Source organism: Pogona vitticeps, chromosome 2 (assembly GCF_051106095.1).
Source record: "Pogona vitticeps strain Pit_001003342236 chromosome 2, PviZW2.1, whole genome shotgun sequence".
Lineage (NCBI taxonomy): Eukaryota > Metazoa > Chordata > Lepidosauria > Squamata > Agamidae > Pogona > Pogona vitticeps.
The window spans coordinates 442,426-466,594 of NC_135784.1; the positions used below are offsets into that span (position 1 = coordinate 442,426).

The following is a 24,169-nucleotide window of genomic DNA, read 5'->3' on the forward strand; positions in this document are numbered from 1 at the left end:
AGGAAAGTGAACCGTTAAGGCAGTTAAGAGAGGGAGAGAGAGGCAAGAGGGAGTATCGCAGAGATGACCGAGAGAGGGTAGATGTGTTTTTAACAACAGAGGAAGGAAACACATCTACAGATACAGAGAAGGTCTCAGTATTTGAAGAAAACAACAGATGATTTAGTTAAAGAAGGCGCGTTTGCTTACAAAGTACCAAGAAAGAGATTAGCCGGGAGTGTTAGAGAAGGAAGAAACGAATGGTCTTGTGAAGAGAAAATACGTCCTATAATACCAGGTCTTAGTCCTTTAGAATGGACAGTTTTAGTCTTTCCAAGGGGTCAAGGTCCAGACCCAATCTACATGAGGGAGAAACAACCAGAGGGGCAATGGGCTCGCCACCGTGCTGTGGGACTTTATGCCACGGACGCAAGCCACAACCGAGAGAACCGATCAACAAAGAGAAATAGAGCAGAACTTATTGTTAAAGGACATTAACCAAGAAAAGTCACTGTTATGGATGTGGGATAATTCCCCACCTCATTTATCTGTTTGTTGTCCTAATGTGTTGAACAAAGTTGAAGCAATAGGTTCTGTTAATAAAAGTTCTTTTATTCAAAATAATGACTCATCTTTTACGATACAACAAGGGGAGCAAGCTCAGGAAAAGAACGAACCTTTTTACAGTCACTCACAGGTTGGAATCCTATGCCACTTGACATAGAAAATGATTGTGCAATGGACAGTGCCACTAGTTGCAAGGCTGCGAAGCTGCTGGCGGGGTAGGACTTCTCCCTTGGCCTGACATGTGACAACTCTTTGAGCAACGACAAGTTACGAAGCGGCAGCCATGCAACAGGATTTTGGTCACTGAGTAAAAAGGAATTTGTTGTGCTTTAAATCCTTATACACCACTGCTATAGTCTGCTAGTTGGGCAAGAATTATGCAACACTCATATTGATGGGTGTGCATGTGCCTTTGTTTAAATTTCAGGCTGCTTTGCAATGCACCTACCTTGCAAGGCAAGGATCTAGAGGTATACAAAGCGTCTTGGATGCTCTGCTATCTGTAGCTGCTTCTTACAGGACACATTTCTCCCAGTGGGACACTGAAAACTGTTGGCATGGACTTTCTTCTTCAGGAGGCAAATCAGAACTATGTATATTTCCAAACATAAATCAAGGATAGAAATCAGAGCAGTCAAGAATTTTAAGAGCTATAATTCTCCACCATGCAGAAAAACAGGGAAGGCAGTAAGACAACAGTCGTATGTTTTAAGAATCCATCCTTACAAAGGCAGAGAATTAACAAGTATGGTTTTTTGTTGTTTATTCTTTCCAATGGAAATCAGCACAAAATTGAATGAGCTCCTTCTGCCTTCTTATCAGGAGCTCTGAATAAAGCTCTTTCCACATCCCATGCATTTCTATGGTTTCTCTCCAGTGTGAGTACTTTTATGTACAGTGGTGACCCGCATGATGATGATAATCTGTTCCAGGAAAATTGCTGCACAGCAAAATCATTGTAATGCGAAAAATCCCCCATTGGAATAATTGAAAACCATTTAATGCATTCCAATGTGGAAAATACTTCGTCATTTTGCAAAGATCGCCCATAGAGAACCGCCAATCAGCTGTTTTAAATCGGTGTCTTGCGAAGCTTCTGTCCCAAAAACACCCATTTTGCGAAGGGAAGCCATCCATTTTGCGAAGGGACGCCATTTTGAGAAGCTGTCAGAATCGTCATCTTGTGAACAAACGGCCCGCGAAGCACAGACCAAATCATTCTGAAATGAAAATCCCCCATAAAATGACTGTTTTGCGAATCGCTATAGCGATCACAAGAAGTCATCATCATGCGGTTTTGTCGTTCAGCGAGGCCGTCATCTATCGGGGCACCACTGTAATCTAAGGGCATCACAGCGACTAAAGGTCTTTCCATATTCCATTCATTTATGTGGTTTCTTCCCAGTATGTGTCCTTTGATGTAACCTAAGCTTACCACTGTGACTGAAGCTCTTTCCACATTCCATGCATTTATGTGGTTTCTCCCCAGTGTGGGTCCTTTGATGTGATTTAAGGGCATCACTGCGACTAAAGCTCTTTCCACATTCCATGCATTTATGTGGTTTCTCCCCAGTGTGTGTCCTTTGATGTGACCTGAGGTGACCACTGTCACTAAAGCTCTTTCCACATTCCATGCATTTATGTGGTTTCTCCCCAGTGTGGGTCCTTTGGTGTGCCCTAAGATGACAGCTCTGACTAAAGCTCTTTCCACATTCCATGCATTTATGTGGTTTCTCCCCAGTGTGGGTCCTTTGATGTACCCTAAGCTGACCAATGTCACTGAAGCTCTTTCCACATTCCATGCATTTATGTGGTTTCTCCCCAGTGTGGCTCCTTTGATGTGATTTAAGGGCATCACTGCGACTAAAGCTCTTTCCACATTCTATGCATTTATGTGGTTTCTCCCCAGTGTGGGTCCTTTGATGCGATTTAAGGGCATCACTGCGACTAAAGCTCTTCCCACATTCCATGCATTTATGTGGTTCCTCCCCAGTGTGGGTCCTTCGATGCGATTTAAGGGCATCACTGCGACTAAAGCTCTTCCCACATTCCATGCATTTATGTGGTTTCTCACCAGTGTGGGTCTTTTGATGTACCCTAAGCTGACCAATGTCACTAAAGCTCTTTCCACATTCCATGCATTTATGTGGTTTCTCCCCAGTGTGGGTCCTTTGGTGTGCCCTAAGATGACCGCTCTGACTAAAGCTCTTTCCACATTCCATGCATTTATGTGGTTTCTCCCCAGTGTGGGTCCTTTGATGTACCCTAAGCTGACCAATGTCACTGAAGCTCTTTCCACATTCCATGCATTTATGTGGTTTCTCCCCAGTGTGGGTCCTTTGGTGTGCCCTAAGATGACCACTCTGACTAAAGCTCTTTCCACATTCCATGCATTTATGTGGTTTCTCCCCAGTGTGGGTCCTTTCATGTGACCTAAGTTTATCAGTGCGACTAAAGCTTTTTCCACATTCCATGCATTCATACGGTTTCTTCCCCGTGTGAGTTCTTCGATGTGAACACAGATTTCTTCTCCCGCTGAAACTCTTTTCACATTCCATGTTTTTTGTGTGATTTTTCCCCAGGGTGAGTTCTTTAAACTGAACTAGCGTAACTGGTCTGAATCTATCTCCACACTTCAGGCGTGGCTCACTCTGGCTCATGGGTTTTTCTAAGCTTTTCTTCCCGGCTTCAAACTTGATTCTTTTCAGGGCCAGAAGAAGCGACTCTGTATAATTCTGGCCATCGAGTTTGTTACCTGATAGAGAAAAAAGAAGATGTCTTGAGAATGTAGCACTGTAAGGGTCTTGCTAAAGCATTGGCACGCCATGCGGCAGCAGGGTCACATCGCCCTTGATTCACAGCCAAAGCAATCACCTCATCCTTGCCTTAATTGGCATACATCATCCTTAATCTTGAGCCAAAGCATGAGACAAAACATATGAGCACATCACTTCGCTGTTATCACTCTAGCTCTAGCTTGTTAGCACAGGATGTAATCAATCACGCATACAGTTACTCGCTTTGTTTATTCTAGTAGGCATCCTTCAGTCTCGAAAGACTATGGTAGCGTGCTCTGTATGGAGGACTTGGAACAGCGTCTCGTGTGGCTGAGAAGGCCAATTCGAGAGTTACAATCTCTTCCACACTGAACCCGTGTTGTTTCGACGCTGTATGCGAAGCTGGAGTGTCCTCTCCAGAGCACGAAGCCTGGGTAAAATAATATGGAGGATAGGCTGTTACCCAAGCAGCAAATCCCCCCTCTCCACGTTGCTGAAATGGTCCAGTGGAAAGGCAAGAGCCAATACAACTGGTTCCAGCAACGTCGCAGGAGTTGGCAGAATGAAAGAAAATGCCTCCGGGACTCCGGCTCCGGATTTTGCCTCGAGGTTATCTCCTGAAGCCCTTTCCATTAGTGGATATAGCCACAAGGAAGTGGAGGTTTAAATTTGGAGTTTTCCTTCTCCTAGATGGGCTGCCTTCCAGGGCTGACGAGCCCCACCTACCCGGAAGGATCACATATGCAGCAGCCAATCTGCATGTACACGACAGAGACTCTGCATTTGGAAGGCTTGGAGGCTTGTATATCATCTAGAGATGCCCCAGCCACTTCAATGAGAACAATTCGTGTACACATACACACACACGCACACGCACGCAGAGAGAGAGAGAGAGAGAGAGAGAGAGAGAGAGAGAGAGAGAGAGATGCAGGGGCCCGGAGTGCCATGTCACATCAGCCTCGCCATCCAAGCTTCCCTCTTCCTGTCACTCCAAGTCAGTCGGTGTTTCGCTGGTGGGAGTGGAGAGGACTAAGCTTTGCTTGACCTGGCATCTCCTTTGGACAGGTTAGTGTTCACAGGATGGAGGATAACTTTGTTTTCATCCACATCCAGCACGCATTTTGTATGCAGATCTATTTCCCTCCGGTTGAGGGGCCGGACCCGCACCGCCACCTTCACTTTGGAGCCCCCCATCTCTCTCTCTCGCCTGCCCGCCTCAGCCTTCCGTCTTCTTTGGGGCAAAGGCGAGCCGAGCACGCTTGTTGTTTATTCTGTATTATAAATAAACCTCTCACAGGAGTGAGAGAAGCTTCTTCTTTCCTTATCCTTGTCTCCGCGTCTTTCCTTCATCCCTTGAGAAAAGGGATCCCCACATAGCACACAGCATAATCTAACTGGAGGTCAAACCAAAGATTTTGCTCTGTCTTTAACTCCTTTGAAAGGCATCTGTCTCCTGAAAGCTTTACAGGGAACATTTGAAAAATTAGCCATATTGTGCAAACAGAATGGACTCCCCTTGCCTGAATTGATACTTCCAAAGAGACAGTTTTGGGAAAACATAGTTGATTAATATTAAGCACTATCTGAAATATTAATCATGGGCCATCAAGTCAATTCTGTCTGATGGCAACCCTTTTTTTCAGGGGTTTCTAGGTAGAGAATACTCAAAAGTCATTCCCCATTCCCTGCTTCTGGGACCCTGCAGTTTCTCAAAGGCCACACAGGCTGACCTTACCCGTGGGAGACACAGCGGGGAACCTCTGGTTCTCCAACCAGATATTTAAACCACTGACCTATTCAGCCAGCTTACTCAGAAATACAAGGAGAGGGTATGATTAGAATTGAGCTTTTACTGCAAAAGTTCCATGGTTTACTTGCAAATTTCCTCCACTGTGTCATCCAGCAGATAATCATGGTGAGGGGTCAAGGTCTAATTTGTTTGCTGCAACAGTTGCTTCTCCTTTATTAGATTCAGAGGATGCAGGAAACACCACCATTTCTGCTTTACCTGTAATCCGTGGTACACCTGCAGTAGGAAATAACCCTGGTGTCCCAGATAGATATGACCCTTTCAGATATCAATTTATTAAGGAGTTGCAATGCAGCATTAAGGATAATGGCATTCAAGCTCCATACACCCGGGCTATCCTTGATAATTTGGCTCAACAAAGCCTTCTTCCTGCTGATTGGAAAATACTCATTAGGTCCCTTCTTCCCCCTGCCCAAAATTTGTTATGTATGGATGAGTGGTGGCAAAGAGCACAAGAACAGTTTGAAAAGAATCAAAGGGCTAACCCCAGAATTAACATTACTAGAGACATGCTTTTGGGGGAAGGAAATTTTTCTACTTCGACTCAACAACTTGCTCTAACAGATCAAGCATTGAATCAAATAGCAGACATTGTGGTAAAATCATGGAAAAAGATCCCAGTTCAGGGAGAGACAGTTGCTAGCTTTGCTAATATATGCCAAGGCCCCAAAGAGCCCTATGCTGACTTTGTGAATCGTCTGAAGGACGGATCCTGAAGCTCAGGCTCCAATCCTTTGGCCATCTCATGAGAAGAGAATACTCCCTGGAAAAGACCCTGATGTTAGGAAAGTTTTAAGGCAGGAGGAGAAGGGGACGACAGAGGATGAGATGGTTGGATAGTGTCATCGAAGCAACCAACATGAATTTGACCCAACTCCGGGAGGCAGTGGAAGACAGGTTGGCGTGGCGTGCTCTGGTCCATGTGGTCACAAAGAGTCGGACAGTTATACATACCTTATACGACATTTTTCTCTGTATTATTATGTTTACTTGACGAAAAGGAATTAATTTTACCAGAATGGTGGTGCCTCTGATGGCAATAAAAAGAGCTCACCTGCCTTGCAAAGGTTGGAGGAATCTGGCATTTGATCTCTTCTCTTTCAGTCCTGGGAAGACCGGGAGAGATCAGATCACTCTCCCCTTTCCTGGGAGAAGAAAAGGAGCCAAAGGATCCCTCTGGAGAGATCCCGGGAGGAAGGAAGAGCGAAAGGCTTTCCCTCTGGACAGCTGCCTTTCTCCTTCTTCCATCCGGTGGGGCAGAGAAAGGAGCAGGGGATGAAGAGAAAAAAGCTGGGAGGGAGGGAGGGAGGGAGGGAGGGAGGGGCCTTTTGTAAACGAGACGGCTCTGAATGGCGCGTCCAGGAGAAAAGCCCCAAGCAGAGAAGCCTCTTCCTTGCAGCCAGGAGAGCTGGCCAGAGGAGCCTCTCCTCTGGGGTGGGTGGGAGGAGAGATCTCCTTTCCGCCCCTGCCCGAAATCTCTGGCCTCCTTCTCTTTCTGCCATGCTTTTCCCTGGGGGGGGGAGGCTTTTTATGCAAGGCCACCAGGAAGCCCCCCCAACACACACACACACACACACACACACACACACACACTTGAAGAGGGAGGATATCCCTCCAACCTACCCACCCGCCTTCCTGCAGGGGATCCCCAGCATGGGATCTGGTCGGGAGGGGGGGGGATCTAGTCTGCCTTCGCTCTCCTCAACCCAGAGCCACTGAACCACTTGCTTCTGAAGAGTCCCCTTCAAACACTATAGACTGGGAGGGGGATCCAGAAGAGGCTCTGGATGGCAGGCCAGGCATGGAGGGGGGCGGGTGGAGGGACCCGCCTTCTCCCCCAAAGCCCATATCTCGCTTCTGACATGGGATGTGATGTTTGCGGGGGGTGTTGGCTGGAGGAAGGAGAAATTGGGAGCGGAGAGAAAGAGTACCGGGGGGGGATGCTCTTTTCCCAATTCGGCCCCTCTCCCAATTTATCCCCCCCTCCCATGCGAGGAGGGAAGGGACCAAAACAAAGAGACCTCCCCCTGCAAGGCCTTCTTGCAGAGCAGACCGAGCGGATTGTCCAGTCTCTGGGGCTGGTGGGGGGGAGGCTGTTTTTCCCCCAGGTTCTTTTAAATATATGTCACTGCAACCCATTTTTACCTCTTAATTCCACCCCTCCCATTTTGCAATTCCCCCCCCCATTGATCACCTCCTTGCAGCTCCTCTGGTGGCACCACCTGTGTGATGATGATGACGCACAACTTCCGTCTGCTTTTTAAGACCTTCCAGGAGGCCCTTCGCTCAGCCTCTCAAGCCTCAAGGTCCGGCCATCCAGCCGACCACCGTCCCCTGCGCCAACGAAAACAGCAAGACATAAACAAGCAAAGAGGAGGAACATAATTTTGAATGAATTAATGAATTCTAAGCTAATTAACAATCTAATGACTGAATTTCCTGCCTCTAAGAAAGTCTCTTCCAGGAAACCAAGAGGAGATTCAGACAATTTCCTGAGAATATTTTTCAACCCCAAATCATCATCAGCAAACCCCACACAAGACTCCACAGACACACACACACTTTTCCCAGTGTAGCCCACCTTGGCTGCCAGATGGGGCGGCATAGAAATGAAACATCATCAACAACAACGATATCCACATCCCTCCCTCCCTCCCTCCCTCCCAGTCTTCTCCCACCCCATTTCAAGCCCCATTTCTCTGGACCCCTTCTTCCTCTTCCCCCCCCCAAGGCCCCCATTTCCCACTCGGGGCTTTCCAGGAACTTCCCCCCCCAAGGCTTTCCAACAAAAGGGGTTTCCTGTGAGGGGGGGTCACTCTCAGACTTTGGCTGGGGAAGGTCTTTTGGGGGGAAGGAGGGAGAGGCGAGCCTGAGTAGACATGGTCTAGAGGGGCAGGGTGAATAAATGAGGGGACTCTGGGGATAAAACACACACACACACACACACAGAGGTAAAGGGGGCCCAGGTGGCTTTGCTTTGCTGGGGGGGTCCCTCCTGCCGCTTCGGAGTATCGGGATATCGGGTCCGCCCTGACTCCCCGCCTCTCTTGCCTCACACACACTTCCTGCTTTCCGTTCTCCCCTTGACTTCCCTCCCTCCCTCTTGCAACCTCGCCAGCCCTGATCATCATCCTCATCATCCTTGGGTTAACTCTTAATAGACAAGCAGTCTTTCAGAGGAGAGTTGGGGGCAAGGCCAGCGGTGAGGAGGAGGAAAAAAGGAAAGAAGGACAGACGGATCGGGGGGGAAGGGAAGGAAGGAAAGAGAGACGACCCCCCCCTGCCCTGTCCCCTCCTCCTGTGGGGGTGTGTGTGGATGGGACACACACACACACAAACACACACACACAGACTCCTCTGCCCCCCGTCCCAGTGCCCCCCCTCGTGGACCAAAGGGGGGGGCAAACGGCCGCTGCTTTCCCGCCCTCCAGGCCAGGAGCGACGCCGCCCCCCCTTGCCCCCCCTTGGCCCCCCCCTCCCGCTTCTTCTCTGAAGGGAGGAGGTGGGGCGAGTCAGGGGCAAGGGGCGCTTCACTCTCCGGGAGACCCCTCTGGACACCACATCCCGTGGCAAGGGGTTCCACAGATTAACATGCCAAGTCAAGAAATATTTTCTCACTTATTACTCTAGCAGCGCCCTCTGAGGAGACCCCTGTTACATAGAGCACTGATGTTACCTGTCTGTCATGGGTTTGGAGGGAAAGTTCCATCCTATGGGGAGTGGAAGGCGGGACATCAGGAGGAGGGGCTGTACTGTATATATATGTGAAGCCTGTGTGGTGAAGTGTAGACGCTGAGGAGAAGAAGCAGCAGCTGAGAAGAAGAAGCTGGTGTGGGAGTCTGTGTGTCAGACAGGGTACTACTGTGTGTCAGTCAGTACCAACCTGATAGGTTCAGGTGTCTGTTGGTTAGCCAGAACTGATAGGTTCAGGGTCTGTGCTTCAAGTTAAGTGTTCTGTGTGAACCAAACTGTGTGCATGTATGAATGAGACTAAGCCACGTTACTATATCTTATTCACCTGATCATTTTATTTTCCCTGTGTGTGATTTGAATAAACCTTGTTCTTTTATTTGTTTGAAAATCCATCCCTGGTCTGTGTGACTTCTTATAGGGAATGGTTGGTGGCAGCTTAGTTAACGTGTGGCAGATCCCAGTAGGTCTGGGTTTGTCACATTGATTGGTGTCCAGCGTGTGGGATACGACTGGTCCAGTTGTCCAGTGGTCCAGCAAAGCCTTGGCAAGAGTGCCCAGAGCAAGGGGGGTCTAGTCAGGGACAATCTGAGAGCGCGTAGGTAATCTTCTAGGTGTGCCTGACGGGGGGGTGCACTAGTAGAAGAACGTGTAACCTCAGATTGGGGGCTAGATTAGGGAGCTCTGAGGCAACCTGTTTTTGGCGGGAAAAAAGCTGAGGCAAAACTGTGAAATAGCAGTGAGCTAGCTTGCCTGCTGAGAGGCCCAGCAGAGGGGGGTAGACTCTAACTCGCAACTGTTGCAAGTTAGTGCTGAAAGGACAGCAGCAATCTATAGAGAAAGCTGGTTCTGAGGCAAAAGAAAAAAAAAGTGGTCGCTTTATTTTGAGGCTTGACTTTTGAAAGCAGCCTGTTCTGGGGGGGAGTATGCCCTTGACTCGAAGCCAAATGGCAGAAATGGGTGAAGTGAAAGACCCCCAGGTTGACCAAGGTTCTGAGGATGAATTTGGCTCAGTGCAGGGTGACAGCACGGGAGAACAGAACCCAGAACTCAGAAAATTGCTCATAGCCCAACAGCATGAACTGAGGATGAGGCAATTTGAAATGGAGGAAAGATTAGAAAGAGAAAAAATGCAGGAAAGGGAGAGGCAAAGACAATTTGATCTGGAAAAAGAAAGAATGGCGTTTGAATTAAGAAAATTGGAACTGATGAATCAGAACAATAATAACAATAGGGATTCTGAGGGAGGCCAATTGTCTAAAGCTGACCTGAAGAAATTCCCTGTGTACCACAAGGGAGATTGTCCTGAGGTGTTCTTTTCCTTAGTGGAAAGAGCGTTTGTGGACTTCTCAGTGAGGGAAACTGAGAAGATGACCATTATGCGATCTTTAATCAGTGGTAGCCTTGCTGAAGTTTATTCAGAGATGCCACAGGAACTGATGAGAGATTTTGCAGAGTTTAAAAAACTGGTGTTTGCAAGACATGGGATAAATGCGAAACAGCTGAGGCAAAGATTCAGGTCAATCACTAAGAAACCAGAGCAGACTTTTACCCAAGTGGGGGCCCAAATGGTGAGGCTGCTAGAGAAATGGCTATCTCAGGAGGGGACAGAGACCTTTCAGCAGCTCAAAGACTTGATAGCGCTGGAACAGTTCTATTCAGTCCTGCATGGGGAACTGAAATTCCAGGTGAGGGAAAGGAAACCTAGATCTGTGGCAGAAGCAGCCGAGATCGCAGATTTTATTTATCAAATAAGAAAACCCTTAGGTGCTGAGTGGAAATCTGTAGATAAACCCAAAGAAACCTACAGCAAGTACTCTCAGGGAGCAGGGAAAAGCCAGCAAGGGGGAGGGGCCCATGGTGAAAGGAAGCCCTCAGACATGAAACCAAGACCTCAGATTTTGGAGGGAAAACCAAAACAAGATGAGAAAGACTCAAAATACACCAGAAAATGTTATTTCTGTCAGGGAAAGGGCCATCTAATCTCAGAGTGTGAGAAATTAAAACAGCTAAAAGGAATTGTGCCTCAGGATTCGAGTGGAACCAAGCCAAAAGCTGTGTTCTGTGTCCAGAAAGAGCAAGGCTCATTGTCACTGAGGGAGCCTGTTGCCATGGCTACTCAATCTGGAACAGCTACATCTGCTGATCAGGCTGAGGAAAATGGTCCTCTTGTAGAGGTCAGGCGCTGCCTACTGGTGAGAACAGATTCTCAGTTGTTAGAGACAGCAGGGGTGGACGTAGGAATACTTGACCATCAGTATAGGGGGCTGCGGGACACTTGTTCCCAGGTGACCCTGTGCCATCCAGATATTATTCCTAGGGAATATATAATCCCAAATGAGAGCATGAAGGTAGCAGGGATTGAGGGGCAGGTGATCTCACTGCCAGTAGCGGAGGTACCTGTGAACTTTCAAGGCTGGAGGGGAGTTTGGCGGCTAGCGATTTCATCGACTCTGCCAGCAGCCGTGCTCGTGGGAAATGACCTGGCTGAACATGTGAAACGGGTGCTAGTGATTACACGTTCACAAGCCACCACGGGGACAGTTCAGGGGGGTAATGATGAGCCAGAGACGGAAGCAGAGGGGAGTTCAGAAGCTGTGGTGGAAACCTTAACCACAGACAGCAGATTTGGACAAGAGCAAAAGGCAGACGCCACTCTCCAAAAGTGTTTTGAGCAGGTGACTGACGCCCAGCTAACACCTGAAACCCCAGTGAGATTTCTAGAGAAAAAGGGGATTTTGTATAGAGAGACCCTGAGAAATATCTCAAAAGGGGGAGATGGGATCAGAAGTCAGCTGGTGGTACCCGAAAAGTATCGCCCCATGATCTTACAAAGGGGGCACTCTGACATGTTTGCTGCGCACTTAGGGGTGAACAAAACACAGCAGAGAATCACACAGAATTTTTACTGGCCTGACATAGGGAAGCAGATCAGGGAGTTCTGTAAACAATGTGATGTGTGTCAAAGGCAGGGGAATAGCCGCGACAGGACCAAAGCAAAGTTGTGCCCTTTGCCTGTGATTGACACTCCGTTCAAATGCATAGGGGTGGATATTGTGGGACCTTTGCCCAAGGCCACAAAGAGGGGGAACAGGTTCATTCTCACCATTGTGGACCATGCCACGAGGTACCCTGAAGCCATACCCTTGACTAACATTGAAACTAACACAGTGGCAGATGCCTTGGTGGGGTATATGTCTAGGATGGGATTTGCCTCAGAAATAATCACAGATTTGGGCGCATCGTTCACATCAAAGCTCATGAAACGCTTATGGCAAATCTGTGGAATTAAGCACAAGGAAACCACTGCCTATCATCCTGAAAGTAATGGGTTAACTGAGAAGTTCAATGGGACTCTAATGCGCATGATTAGGGCTTACTTGGCAGAGAATCCAAACAATTGGGACCAGAAGCTGCAATCCCTTTTGTTTGCTTATCGATCAGTGCCACAAGCCAGTACCGGGTTCAGTCCATTTGAACTTTTATTTGGGAGAAGGGTGAAAGGGCCCCTTGATTTGATCAAACAAGATTGGGAGCAGATCACCCAGGATGACCCACAAGATGTTGTGACATATATAGACTCTTTAAGGAATGACCTAAAGAGAAACCTAGAGCTAGCAGCAGAGACCCTGCAAGCTCAAAAGGTCAGAAAGAAAGCTTGAGATGACCAGAAAGCCAGGGAGAGGCACTTTGACCCAGGGGAGGGAGTGCTTTGGCCCAGGCCCTGCAAAGAGAACAAACTGCAGCTGGGTATCCCAGAAACAAAATATTTGGGTCACATGGTAGGGGGAGGAGTGATAAAACCCCTAGAGGCCAAACTAGAAGCAGTTCGTGATTGGCCTAGACCCAACACCAAGAAAAAAGTCAAATCATTTCTTGGGTTGGTGGGATACTACAGAAAGTTCATCCCGAGGTTTAGCGAGATTGCGGCTCCGCTGACCGATCTGACGAGGAAGAAGGCTGATGACCGCATCCCGTGGACCAGCGACTGTGAGGAGGCGTTCCAGAGGTTGAAGCAGGCGCTCATCAACTATCCAGTGCTGCGTGCTCCAGACTTCGACCGGGAGTTCATCATCTACACCGATGCGTCTAACAGCGGGGTAGGAGCAGTTCTTTGCCAGGAGGATGAGAATGGTGACCAGCATCCAGTGTCCTACCTGAGTAGGAAACTCCAGAAAGGTGAGAGACATTTGGCAACCGTGGAAAAGGAGTGCCTGGCCATAGTCTACGCGATCCAGAAGGCCAAGCCTTACATCTGGGGAAGACATTTTATTCTGTGCACTGACCATTCACCACTGCAATGGTTAAAGACAATGAAAACCCACAATAGCAAACTTATGAGGTGGGCTTTAAACTTACAAGACTATGACTTTGAAGTGAAGGTGGTCAGAGGGTCAGTGAACTGTGTTGCTGACGCCTTGTCAAGAAGACCTGAAGAATGAAGACGGCGAAAGAAACATGGACTATGTATATATATTGATGACAAAAAGTTAAATGTACCTGTTTTTTGAACTTGGTTTGTATGAATAAAGGTAACTTGATGTAATGTATATGGTAAATGTTTAAATGCCTAATTGATATGGTTAACTTAGAATGTAAGTATAAGTAAGTATGATATTGTATGTATAACTGTTTTTGTGTGTTTTATCCAGGTTGTTTTTTTGGTGAAAAGCACCTTAGCTTTCCCCCTACAAAACAACTTATAAAGAGGGGAGGTGTTACATACAGCACTGATGTTACCTGTCTGTCATGGGTTTGGAGGGAAAGTTCCATCCTATGGGGAGTGGAAGGCGGGACATCAGGAGGAGGGGCTGTACTGTATATATATGTGAAGCCTGTGTGGTGAAGTGTAGACGCTGAGGAGAAGAAGCAGCAGCTGAGAAGAAGAAGCTGGTGTGGGAGTCTGTGTGTCAGACAGGGTACTACTGTGTGTCAGTCAGTACCAACCTGATAGGTTCAGGTGTCTGTTGGTTAGCCAGAACTGATAGGTTCAGGGTCTGTGCTTCAAGTTAAGTGTTCTGTGTGAACCAAACTGTGTGCATGTATGAATGAGACTAAGCCACGTTACTATATCTTATTCACCTGATCATTTTATTTTCCCTGTGTGTGATTTGAATAAACCTTGTTCTTTTATTTGTTTGAAAATCCATCCCTGGTCTGTGTGACTTCTTATAGGGAATGGTTGGTGGCAGCTTAGTTAACGTGTGGCAGATCCCAGTAGGTCTGGGTTTGTCACAACCCCTGCCAACTTTCTCCTGAATCCTGGAGGCCTCGGTGGCTGTGAAAAAAAAAAGGAAGAAGGGAAGTTGGATTTCCCCCCTCCCTCTTTCCTCCCCACAGACCCCCCCCTTCTGCAAAAGTGGAGAAAAGGGGTTTTAAGGCTGCAATTCTAGGGGGGGCGGCGGGGGAAGGGAGGTGCTTGGCAGGAGGAAGAGGACGAAGAGGAAGGCGAGGGGGCGACAGAGAGAGGGGGGCAGGAGGGGGAGACAGAAAAGGGGGGGCTGAGGCTGAGAATGTGGGGGGCTAAGGTGGAGATCCGCCCCCCCGCTTCTTCTCTGAAGGGAGGAAGGGGGAGGGCAAGGAGGGAGGGGAGGGGCAAGGAGCGCCTCGCTCCCTGGCTCTCCGGGAGACCCCTCCGCATCCTGTGGCAAGCAGTTCCACAGATTAACATGCTACGTCAAGAAATATTTTCTTTTCTCGCTTCTTCCTCTAGCAGCGCCTCATTGGAGTGGATGTCCCCCGAGGGTCCTGATACTGCATGAGAGGGAAAAGAGGCTCCCCTCTATCCACTTGACACACACACACACACACACACACACACACACACACACACACACACACACACACACACACACCTACATAATTTCATATATATCTGAATCATGACAGGCACTCATCGAGGAGGTGCCCCAGAGCCCCGTCCTCCTCTGGTTCGCTCCCTTCTGCCCCCCCGTCTCCAGCCCCACTCTTGTCTCTTTTTTTGAGGGGCGACGACCAGAACTGGACCCCCTATGCCTGGGGGGGGGCCTGAAGGTGGCCTTGGTCCTCCCGGGTCTTCCCTTTGGCTGCTGCTCTTTCTCCCCCCCCAGGCGCCTCCGTTGACGTGAAGCTTTCTGCTCGAGACTTCCAAGGACGAGGGGCGTAGACTTTGGCTTCCTTTTAGACAGCCCGAAGTGGAGCTCTTCTCCCTGCTCCGGTTCTCTCAAGGCTTCTTCCCCACAGGGCCACCCGTTTGACACGCGTTGCGTGCACACGCACCGTGTCACACTCGGGCACAAAGACAAACATTTGCAGATTCCCCACAATTGAAGCATCTCTTCCCTCCATCGTCCCTTTGACCTTTTTGCTTTGATCTCTTTTGTATATTATTTATTTAGCTTTTATACCGCCCACCGAGACAGATTTACTCTGCACACGTTTTACAGTTTAAAAAAGAGGCAATAACGTTTAAGTCATCACTGAAAAGACTGAAACAAGCCAAAGACCAGAAGAAAAAAAAAATTAAGCAGTGGCAGGAGGGATTTCCTGCCCTTCCCCTTTAGCTGGGGGAGGTCCACTGACCTGCCCTCGGTCTCCTTTTGTCCTCCTTCCTCCAGATGAAGACTTTTCCTTCCTCCCTTTTCTTCCTTTCTGTTCCCTGTCAAACTCCCGTGAGCTCTGATCCCTGGTCGCAAGATCCCCCCCCAGGGTTCTCCTGTGGTCTGTTATGAAACTGATATGTTACCCATTATTTTCACCCTGTTTCCCTATATCTGATGAAGTGGGCATGTCCACAAAGGCTCACATTGAAATATAATTGTTAGTCTATAAGGTGCCATACATTTTTGTCTTGTTTTATTTGGATTTTGCCTGATAACACTTGTGCAGGCGAACATAGCTGCCTCTTCTACAGCGACAGGTAGTAAAATGTTTCTTGTAATTTTCTGTATCATGTTCTACTTTATTTTTGCTTGTAGGTGGAAACAGGACCCTGGACCCTTTCCCCTAGGAAGCTGGGCTGAGGGCGAAGGCCAGGTCTGTTTGCATGGATGCCTTGCTGAGTTTTTTTTCCCCCTGGGCTTTCTTTTTGTCTCCTGAGCACATGGCCTGGGGGTGGGGCCTAGGGGTGGGACTTCCTGCTGTAAAAGAGCATGTCCCAGGACCCTGGACCCTTTTCCTAACAGCTCGCGAAATTCTCAAATTGTATCTCTGGCTTTAATATGGTAAATAGGAAAGCCAATTAGATTTGCACAAGCCTTGGAGTTAGGAAAGTTTTAAGGATCAGATCATACTTTTGTACCATTAAAGAGCAAGCCGGGTAGGTGGGGCTCGTCAGCCATGGAAGGCAGCCCATCTAGGAGAAGGAAAACTCCCATTTCAAACCTCCACTGCCTTGTGGCTATATCCACTCATGGAAAAGGCTTCAGGAGTTAACCTCGAGGCAAAATCCGGAGCTGGAGTCCCGAAGGCAGCATGTGTCGTTCTGCCAACTCCTGCGACATTGCTGGAACCAGTTGTATTGGCTCTTGCCTTTCCATTGGACCCTTTCAGCAATGTGGAGAGGGGGGATCTGCTGCTTGGGTAACAGCCTATCCTCCATATTACCTTACCCGGGCTTCATGCTCTGGAGAGGACACTCCTCGATTCAGAGCATGTTACCATAGTCTCTCGAGACTGAAGGATGCCCATGCCCTATGCCCAGGTGGAAACAGAATAATTCTACTATCAATCATTGTTCTTTAATGAATAACATTCCTTCTAAGGGACATCCTGACAGTACAGAAAGGTAGTTTTCGAGCTTATTAAAGAAATGAAGTAATGCTTACCAAGACAGAAAAAAGCAAAGCACAATTCAGATTTTGGGTCACTCTTTCTTAATAATGTCATCTTTGCTCTGAGAGTATAAATCAATAAGAACGTAAGATATTACATATTATAAATTTTATATATGTGTTTTTCCATGTTGTAAGCCACCTAGAGTGGTCGAAATGACTAGATAGGTGTGGTATAAATAGAATAGAATAGAATAAATAAATAAAAATATATTGTAGTCTTTTATTGCCTCCTTCTGGACGAAGGGAGACGCAGTATAGGGCAACTTTCGCTAGATAGTAGGTAGGAACAGTGGGAATCTCGTTCATCCATTCATGCGCGTCACTAATTAGATGACGAGGCATTTGGCTACCTTAAGAGAGTCATAGTTACTCCCGCCGTTTACCCGCGCTTCATTGAATTTCTTCACTTTGACATTCAGAGCACTGGGCAGAAATCACATCGCGTCAACACCCGCCGCGGGCCTTCGCGATGCTTTGTTTTAATTAAACAGTCGGATTCCCCTGGTCCGCACCAGTTCTATGTCAGCTGCTAGGCGCCGGCCGAGGCGGAACGCCGGCCCGACCCGTCCCCGCCAGGGAGGAGGGCCGGGCGACGCCCGCCGCAGCTGGGGCAATCCACAGGAAGGGGCCGGCTCGTGTCCAGAGTCGCCGCCGTGCCCCCCCGGACGGGGGGGAGCAGGCGCCTCTTCCAGTATACAGTATGAGAAAAGTTGCCCTGTTCAATTCCAGCAATTACAATTTTTTGCCAGACAAGTAAACAGAGGGTTTCAAAGGTCCAAACATCCCTGTTCTTTGACAGACACCTGGATGATGATGGCCACAGCTGGTTCCCCAGAGGAGCGCCCCTGCGACAACCTGAGAGCTTGGCCTTCTAAGTCAAAAGGGAAGAGGCATTCGCCCGGTTGTGGGTGCCCCAAAGTCACTCAGTTCCTGGCCTGAGATCCACATTGCCTTCCTCGAGGCTGGATCTGGCCCTGATGCCAGCCAGAAGAAACAACAAAGGCTCCCATACAATAACCCATAAAATTGCAACAAAATAGCGTTTGCTAGCAAGTAAAACATAACGGACTGTTTTAAATGACAACTTGTATATCTTAGTTAAGAATTCAGCAACTTCATTTCTCAGTTCCTTAATAACCGTTGGGTGGATGCCATCTGGGCCCGGTGACTTACTGATCTTTATTGATTAGGTTTAAAAAATCCTATATTTTAATCTGATTCAATTCATTAGTCAGCAAGGGTTGATTGGGCAGTGGAATCTGCCCAAAGAACTCATTTAATTTCTCTGCAATATCCAAGTCCCCCTTTACTTCCCCTTTCCCTCCCTCCTCATCCGGAGGGCCAATCACTTCTTTATTCCCCTATAGAAAGAAATAAAGAAAAATAATAGAAAAGGAAAAACCAGAGATCTGTTCAGGAAAACTGGAGATACAAAAGGGACATTTTGTGCAAAGATGGACATGAAAAAGGACAAAAATGTACAAACCATGAGAAGAGGCAGGATATAAACCCCAGGTGTTAAAAGGAAGACTTGGTTAAAGAAACTGAAGGGAAAGATTGGAGTAAAATGTGGAATAACAGAATTATGAAACACACATCCATAAGGGTTACAGAAAATTGCTACAAAGTAAAATGGAGGTGGCATTTAATTCCGGTGGCATGGAATATATTAAATCATAATGCATCATCTCTGTGCTGAAGGTGTAAAAAAGAAAAAGGGACATATTTTCATATATGGTGGTTCTGTCAAAAAAGGAGTGTGGCGGTCCGGCTGCCACGCAGGTGTGGAAGAATCACACAGGACACAAAGATCAGGGCTAAATGGGTTCCGGAGCGACACAGTCAGCCTTGGTGTATTGTGGCTTGAGGGAAGAAAAAAACTCTGCCCTGCACACCCGTCGCCCTTTTTAATTCAAATGTCCTCCAGTCCAGGAGTTACACAGCCAATCACCATACAGTATACGAACTTAAATAACAAATCTTCTTACTCAGCATGCTCAGGGTTATACATTACCATATATGGGCATATTACAAAAGTTCCCTAGCTTGCTTAAGCTTAATGGCATACTCCCACAAAGGAGGAAGGAATGGATGCTGGTTTTAAAAGAGATTAGAGGAAATAACTTGATTGAATCCATGATTGCCTTATTGAATGTGATTAATAATAAACAAGGGAAGAAAGAAGAAAAGGAATTAGCTATTAAATGGTGCCTATGTCAAAGCTCATATTTGCAAGGAACTGGAAAAGCGATTACCAAATTAACCTTAAGGAACAGTATAGAAAAATGTGGAACGTGGCCATTGATGACAATGGACCAGTGAAATAAAAATTAGGAGAGGGATATTGAAAACTATTAAATTTAAAGCAATATGGAATATTTTTCAAGAGTATGTCTTTTGGAAAGGGAAGAGGGGTAGTGACAGAGTAGCAGTAGTACAGGTATACACCCGGGGGCGATAACCAAAAGAATCTTCCCTGAGATGATGAATACGACAAGCACCAGAGTAGTGTTGATAGCAGATATTGTATTATTAACAGAATATACAGGTATATTTACAGCTAAGTCTTTGTTCTCAGTTCCACAGTAACGCACAACAGTTTGCAGAGAGTTTACTGCATATATCAGAGTCAATGTCCAGTAAATAAGTTCAGTAGTCGTATACCATACGTTCCGTCCAATTGCCAGAGTTCCTCTTCAATACCAAGCACGTAGACACGGCTTCCTCTAGGATTCTCAGGCACAGGAACACAACGACTCTTCTTGAAGAACACACCAACAGCATCACCACCAACAACCCACAGATTGTGTAAGCTTGGTCTGCTAGTTTTATCTCAGTATTGACCAATCCAATGATTACATTCACAGCTGTTCCCATTACCTCAGCTGTGCATATTCAAGCTTTGCTTCACTTTACGATACTGATCCTGACAATACCGTACTTATTGTCATGTTACAAAACTTGATTTAACAATTCTATCCAGGTTTAGCCCAAACCTGTAAGGTACCCCGGGAGAATGATCCATGTGCTCAAACATTATTTCAATGATGTTTTTGCAAGAGATTCAATAAGTTTCGGGGAAATGATGGACAAAGGTCTGTGGGAACCTTGGGGGAGTAATCCTCAACCCACATTTATGTACGTATGCATGTATGTTTGTATGTGTGTATATGTGTGTGTGTGTCTATGTGCTCCTTCTACCACTTGCTTAAAGCAAGTAGCACCTTCTCTAAAATTCACTCCTTGTTATTTAGTCATTTAGTCATGTCCGACTCTTCGTGACCCCATGGACCAGAGCATGCCAGGCCCTCCTGTCTTCCATTGCCACCCGGAGTTGGGTGAAATTCATGTTGGTCACTTCGATGACACTGTCCAGTCATCTCGTCCTCGGTCGTCCCCTTCTCCTCTTGCCCTCATACTTTCCCAACATCAGGGTCTTTTCCAGGGAGTCTTCTCTTCTCATGAGATGGCCAAAGGATTGGAGCCTGAGCTTCAGGATCCGTCCTTCAGGATCTGTCCTTCCAGTGAGCACTCGGGGTTGCTTTCCTTCAAAACGGATCGGTTTGTTCTCCTTGCAGTCCAGGGCACTGGTTCTTAACCTTTGTTACTCAGATGTTTTTGGACTGCAACTCCCAGAAGCCTTCACCATCAGGTCTGCTGGCTGGGGTTTCTAGGAGTTGCAGTTCAAAAACACCTGAGTAACAAAGGTTAAGAACCACTGGTCCAGGGGACTCTCACGAGTCTCCTCCAGCACAATTCAAAAGCATCAATTCTTCGGCCTTCAGCTTTCTTTATGGTCCAGCTCTCACTTCCGTACATCACTACAGGAAAAACCGTAGTTTTGATTATTCGGACGTTTGTTGGCAAGGTGATGTCTCTGCTTTTTAAGATGCTGTCAAGGTTTGTCATTGCTTTCCTCCCAAGAAGCAGGCGTCTTTTAATTTCGGGGCTGCTGTCTCCATCTGCAGTGATCACGGAGCCCAAGAAAGTAAAATCTGTCACTACCTCCATATCTTCCCCTTCTATTTACCAGGAGGTGATGGGACCAGTGGCCATGATCCTATTGTTGTTTTTTATGATGAGCTTCAGACTGTTTATTGCACTCTCCTCTTTCACTCTCATTACAAGGTTCCTTAATTCCTCCTCACTTTCTGCCATCAGAGTGGTATCATCTGCATATCGGAGGTTGTTGATATTTCTTCTGGCAATCTTAATTCCAGTTTGGGATTCCTCCAGTCCGGCCTTTCGCATGAAAATTCATTCCTCGGGCCCGATAAATGCATGAACACCCACACCCGCACCCTGGAATCTCCCCACCTCTTGTTTCTTTCCAGGGGCTGGGCAAAGCTTCCCTGTCATAACCTCCCAGCAGGAGCCCTTCTTGAGGAAGAGACTGCACGCCTCCCTCCTCCTTGGGTCTCCAGCTTCCCTTCCTTTCAAGGGCAGTTTGGCCAGGGAAACCCTGCCTTGGTCATCGCAGGAAGAAGCCGAAGAGATACAGGAAGAAGGTTAGCGGCTGTTCTCTTAGGACAACATCAATCCTGCAAAAACTGTAACGGATGCTCCCGAAATCAAGCAATAAGTCAACTGGAACTGACCAAAAAGACTCCATGGATTGAAAAAAGGTCTACTCTTGCAGAGAAGCCAGAAGAAGAAGGCGGCTCTCCTCCATCTTTCCCTCTCCAACAATCCCAACATGCAGGAGTGAATTCTTCACTTCACCCTCTTGGATCCCAAAAGAGGAAAGGAGAAATTCAGGGGAGTCCCCATGCCAGGCTGTCCAGGGCTGGAATCTCAGCAACAGCACCTGCTCTTGGTGTCGACAGGGTTGAGCCAAGCAGGACTGGGAACCAAAAGAAAAACACTCTGCACATGTTCAGAGAAGCACTGCTGTAGGCAGTAAAACTGGGACTCATACAACCCGGGTTCAAACCCCCACTTAGCCAGGATACTCACAGTGTGTGCTTGCTTTCACAAAGGCCAGAGGCCTCCAAAACTGGGTTGGTTGGAAGTTACTTAATAGACGACAGAATGAAGTTGACAGAACAGTCTCACAGCATATGGGGATTTCATGTCACCGCTTTGATACTGTCATGGGGTCAAAATTTGTTAACTCAAGTAGAGTTAGCATGCAACTAATCAAGAAAACTGGGAAGTCATCCTGTATCAGCAGACGATGGAAGGTGTAAGAGAACAATGTAATTTGTCGGCGGCTGATGTGGTGGAAGTAGATCTGGTGGAAGGCGCTCTCCAAACGCTCCTGATGCTTCCTGCGATTGGGCTAAAATTATCTGAAATATTGATGTCAGCTTTACATCTCGCATCCTGCTAATCATAGGATTATTGTTTAATAAATAAACAAACACAGTGTCGCATCTGATCTCAAAGAATGAAAGAGACCTTACCTGTTTAAGGGGACCTTTGGATTTCTCTTTTCATCCAGAGAAACGTTGGGAGAGCATCAGCTAAACCTCACCCTGTCCTTGGGAGAAAAGGAAAAAAAAATCATTCTGGAGCTTTCTTGGATGGACAAAAGCAAAAGTTTTCCCTTAGCATAGAAGCCTTTGTCTTTTTGACAATATGGAGATTTTTTTAAAAATATACCCTCCGGTTTATGAATTGGGGGGTGATTGTTTGCTTCTATACCCACGATTCCAAAAGCCAGGAAATAGCCTAAAACTGCTGCACAATCTTGTGCCCGCCTTGACAGCAGGAAAAAGGAGGCTGAACCTGACAGAGCAAAGGGTGTCTGTCTGAGGGGTGGCCACACCGAAGGCAGCCACCCAGAGGGTCTACAGCAAGGGGTCCCCCCAACCTTGGGCCTCCAGATGTCCTTGGACTTCCGCTCCCAGAAATCCTGGCCAGCAGAGGCGGTGGTGGAGGCTTCTGGGAGTTACAGTCCGAGAACATCTGGAGGCCCGAGGTTGGGGACCTCTGGACTCTGCAGGAAACCCTCTTCTGCTCTTTGCCCTTCACAGCCCTGACCATGGCTTTGTGTCTGGGGGAGGAGTGGTCACTTGACGAAAAAGGGGAGTCAGCTTCTGGGATGTTCCCTCGCGTGCTGTTACTCTGGCAATGGCAGGGGTGCTGGGGGGGGGGGAAGACTCCTGTTCACCCCCTCCACCTATGGAGTGTTTCAGGTTTCCATTAATTTCCCGTACTATTTCACGGGGGCATGAAAAGCCGGAAAGAGGCTATCCAGAAGAATGTGGTGGTCCGTCACCCCCCGTGTGATGATGACACACAACTTCCGTCTGTTTTTTAAGACCTTCCAGGAGGCCCTTCGCTCAGCCTGTTCAGCCCCAAGGTCTGGCCATCCAGCCGACCACCGTCCCCTGCGCCAACGAAAACAGTAAGACATAAACAAGCAAAGAGGAGGAAAGTAATTTTGAATGAATGCATGAATGCATGAATTCTAAGCTAATTAAGAATCTAATGACTGAATTTCCTGAGAATATTTTAACCCAAAATCATCAGCAGCAAACCTCACAGAAGACTCTCTCTCTCTCTCTCTCTCTCTCTCTCTCTCTCACACACACACACACACACACACACACACACAGAGGGGTCCCAGCCCCCCTCCCTTCCCCCCCCAGGGGCTCTCCTGCCCCCCATTGCTCTGGGTGGGAAGAGGATTCAGGTCAGGGCCTCGTTTGTGGACCAGGAACGTCCCTCCTTTGCAGGGGCCTCAACCGCCTTGGCTGCCAGATGGGCCGCATAGAAATGAAACATCATCCTCATCATCCACATCCCTCCATCCCAGACGACCCCGTATCTTCTCCCTTCTCCAAGCCCCATTTCTCTGGACCCCCCCTCATCCTCCTCCCACCCCTTGCAGCCTCCCTTCTCCCCCCCAAAAAAGGCCCCCGATTTCCCCACTCGGGGCTTTCCAGGAACTTCCCCCCCAAAAGCTTTCGAACAAAAGGGGGTTCCTGTGTGGGGGGGGCTTTCCTGGGGGGGGTCCCGCTCAGACTTCGGCTGGAGAAGGTCTTTTGGGGGGGAGAGGCGAGCCTGAGGAGGCTCAGAGCGAAAAGCATACAGACAAAGGGGGGGTTTTTACACACACACACACACACACACACACACACACACACACACACACACACACACACACACACCTCCCCACAGAAGGGGAAGAGGAACGGAAAAGGCCCCTCCCGGGACCCCCTCCCCGAGGAGTGTGTGAGGGGGGAGAGCGAGTGGGAACATCTTTCTATGGAGAACCCCCCCAAACCGCCCTCTCCCCCCTCCCTCCCTCCCCCAAATAAAGGCCCCCAAATGGCCCCCACCTCCGACCGCCTCCTGAAGCGGGAAAGAGGCCGGAAGAAACAGCGAGAAGGAAGGAAAGGGAGGGGACACGGCCTCCACTTCCGGTTCCGGTCGGGGGGGGACGCAGCCCCGGAAGCAGCCCCCTCCTTCCACTCCTCTACCACTTTCGTAGCTCTGCGTTCTCCCTTCCCAAGGATGGAGACTAAAAGTTACCGTTTCTGTGCCCCGCCCTCCCCTCCCCCCTCCTCTTCTCCGCGGCGATT

The 24,169-nt window shown here is 48.0% G+C and overlaps 1 protein-coding gene across 3 annotated transcripts; it reads right to left on the reverse strand.

Moving 5' to 3' along the window:
• Positions 1–570: 570 nt before the first annotated feature.
• LOC144587251 (uncharacterized) lies at positions 571–23,988 on the reverse strand. Of its 3 annotated transcripts, none has more exons than XM_078387259.1 (4): positions 23,927–23,988; positions 22,043–22,119; positions 7,328–7,467; positions 571–3,301 (listed from the first exon to the last, which is right to left on the reverse strand). In XM_078387259.1, exon 4 carries the CDS (start codon positions 3,204–3,206, stop codon positions 1,929–1,931), a length of 1,278 nt encoding a protein of 425 aa, XP_078243385.1. In that variant the 5' UTR covers positions 3,207–3,301; positions 7,328–7,467; positions 22,043–22,119; positions 23,927–23,988; the 3' UTR covers positions 571–1,928. The 3 variants fall into 3 exon arrangements, with proteins under 3 accessions (XP_078243385.1, XP_078243386.1, XP_078243387.1); XM_078387260.1 differs by having other exon boundaries at positions 22,043–22,114; positions 23,927–23,981; XM_078387261.1 differs by lacking the exons at positions 7,328–7,467; positions 23,927–23,988 and having other exon boundaries at positions 22,043–23,461.
• Positions 23,989–24,169: the final 181 nt, after the last annotated feature.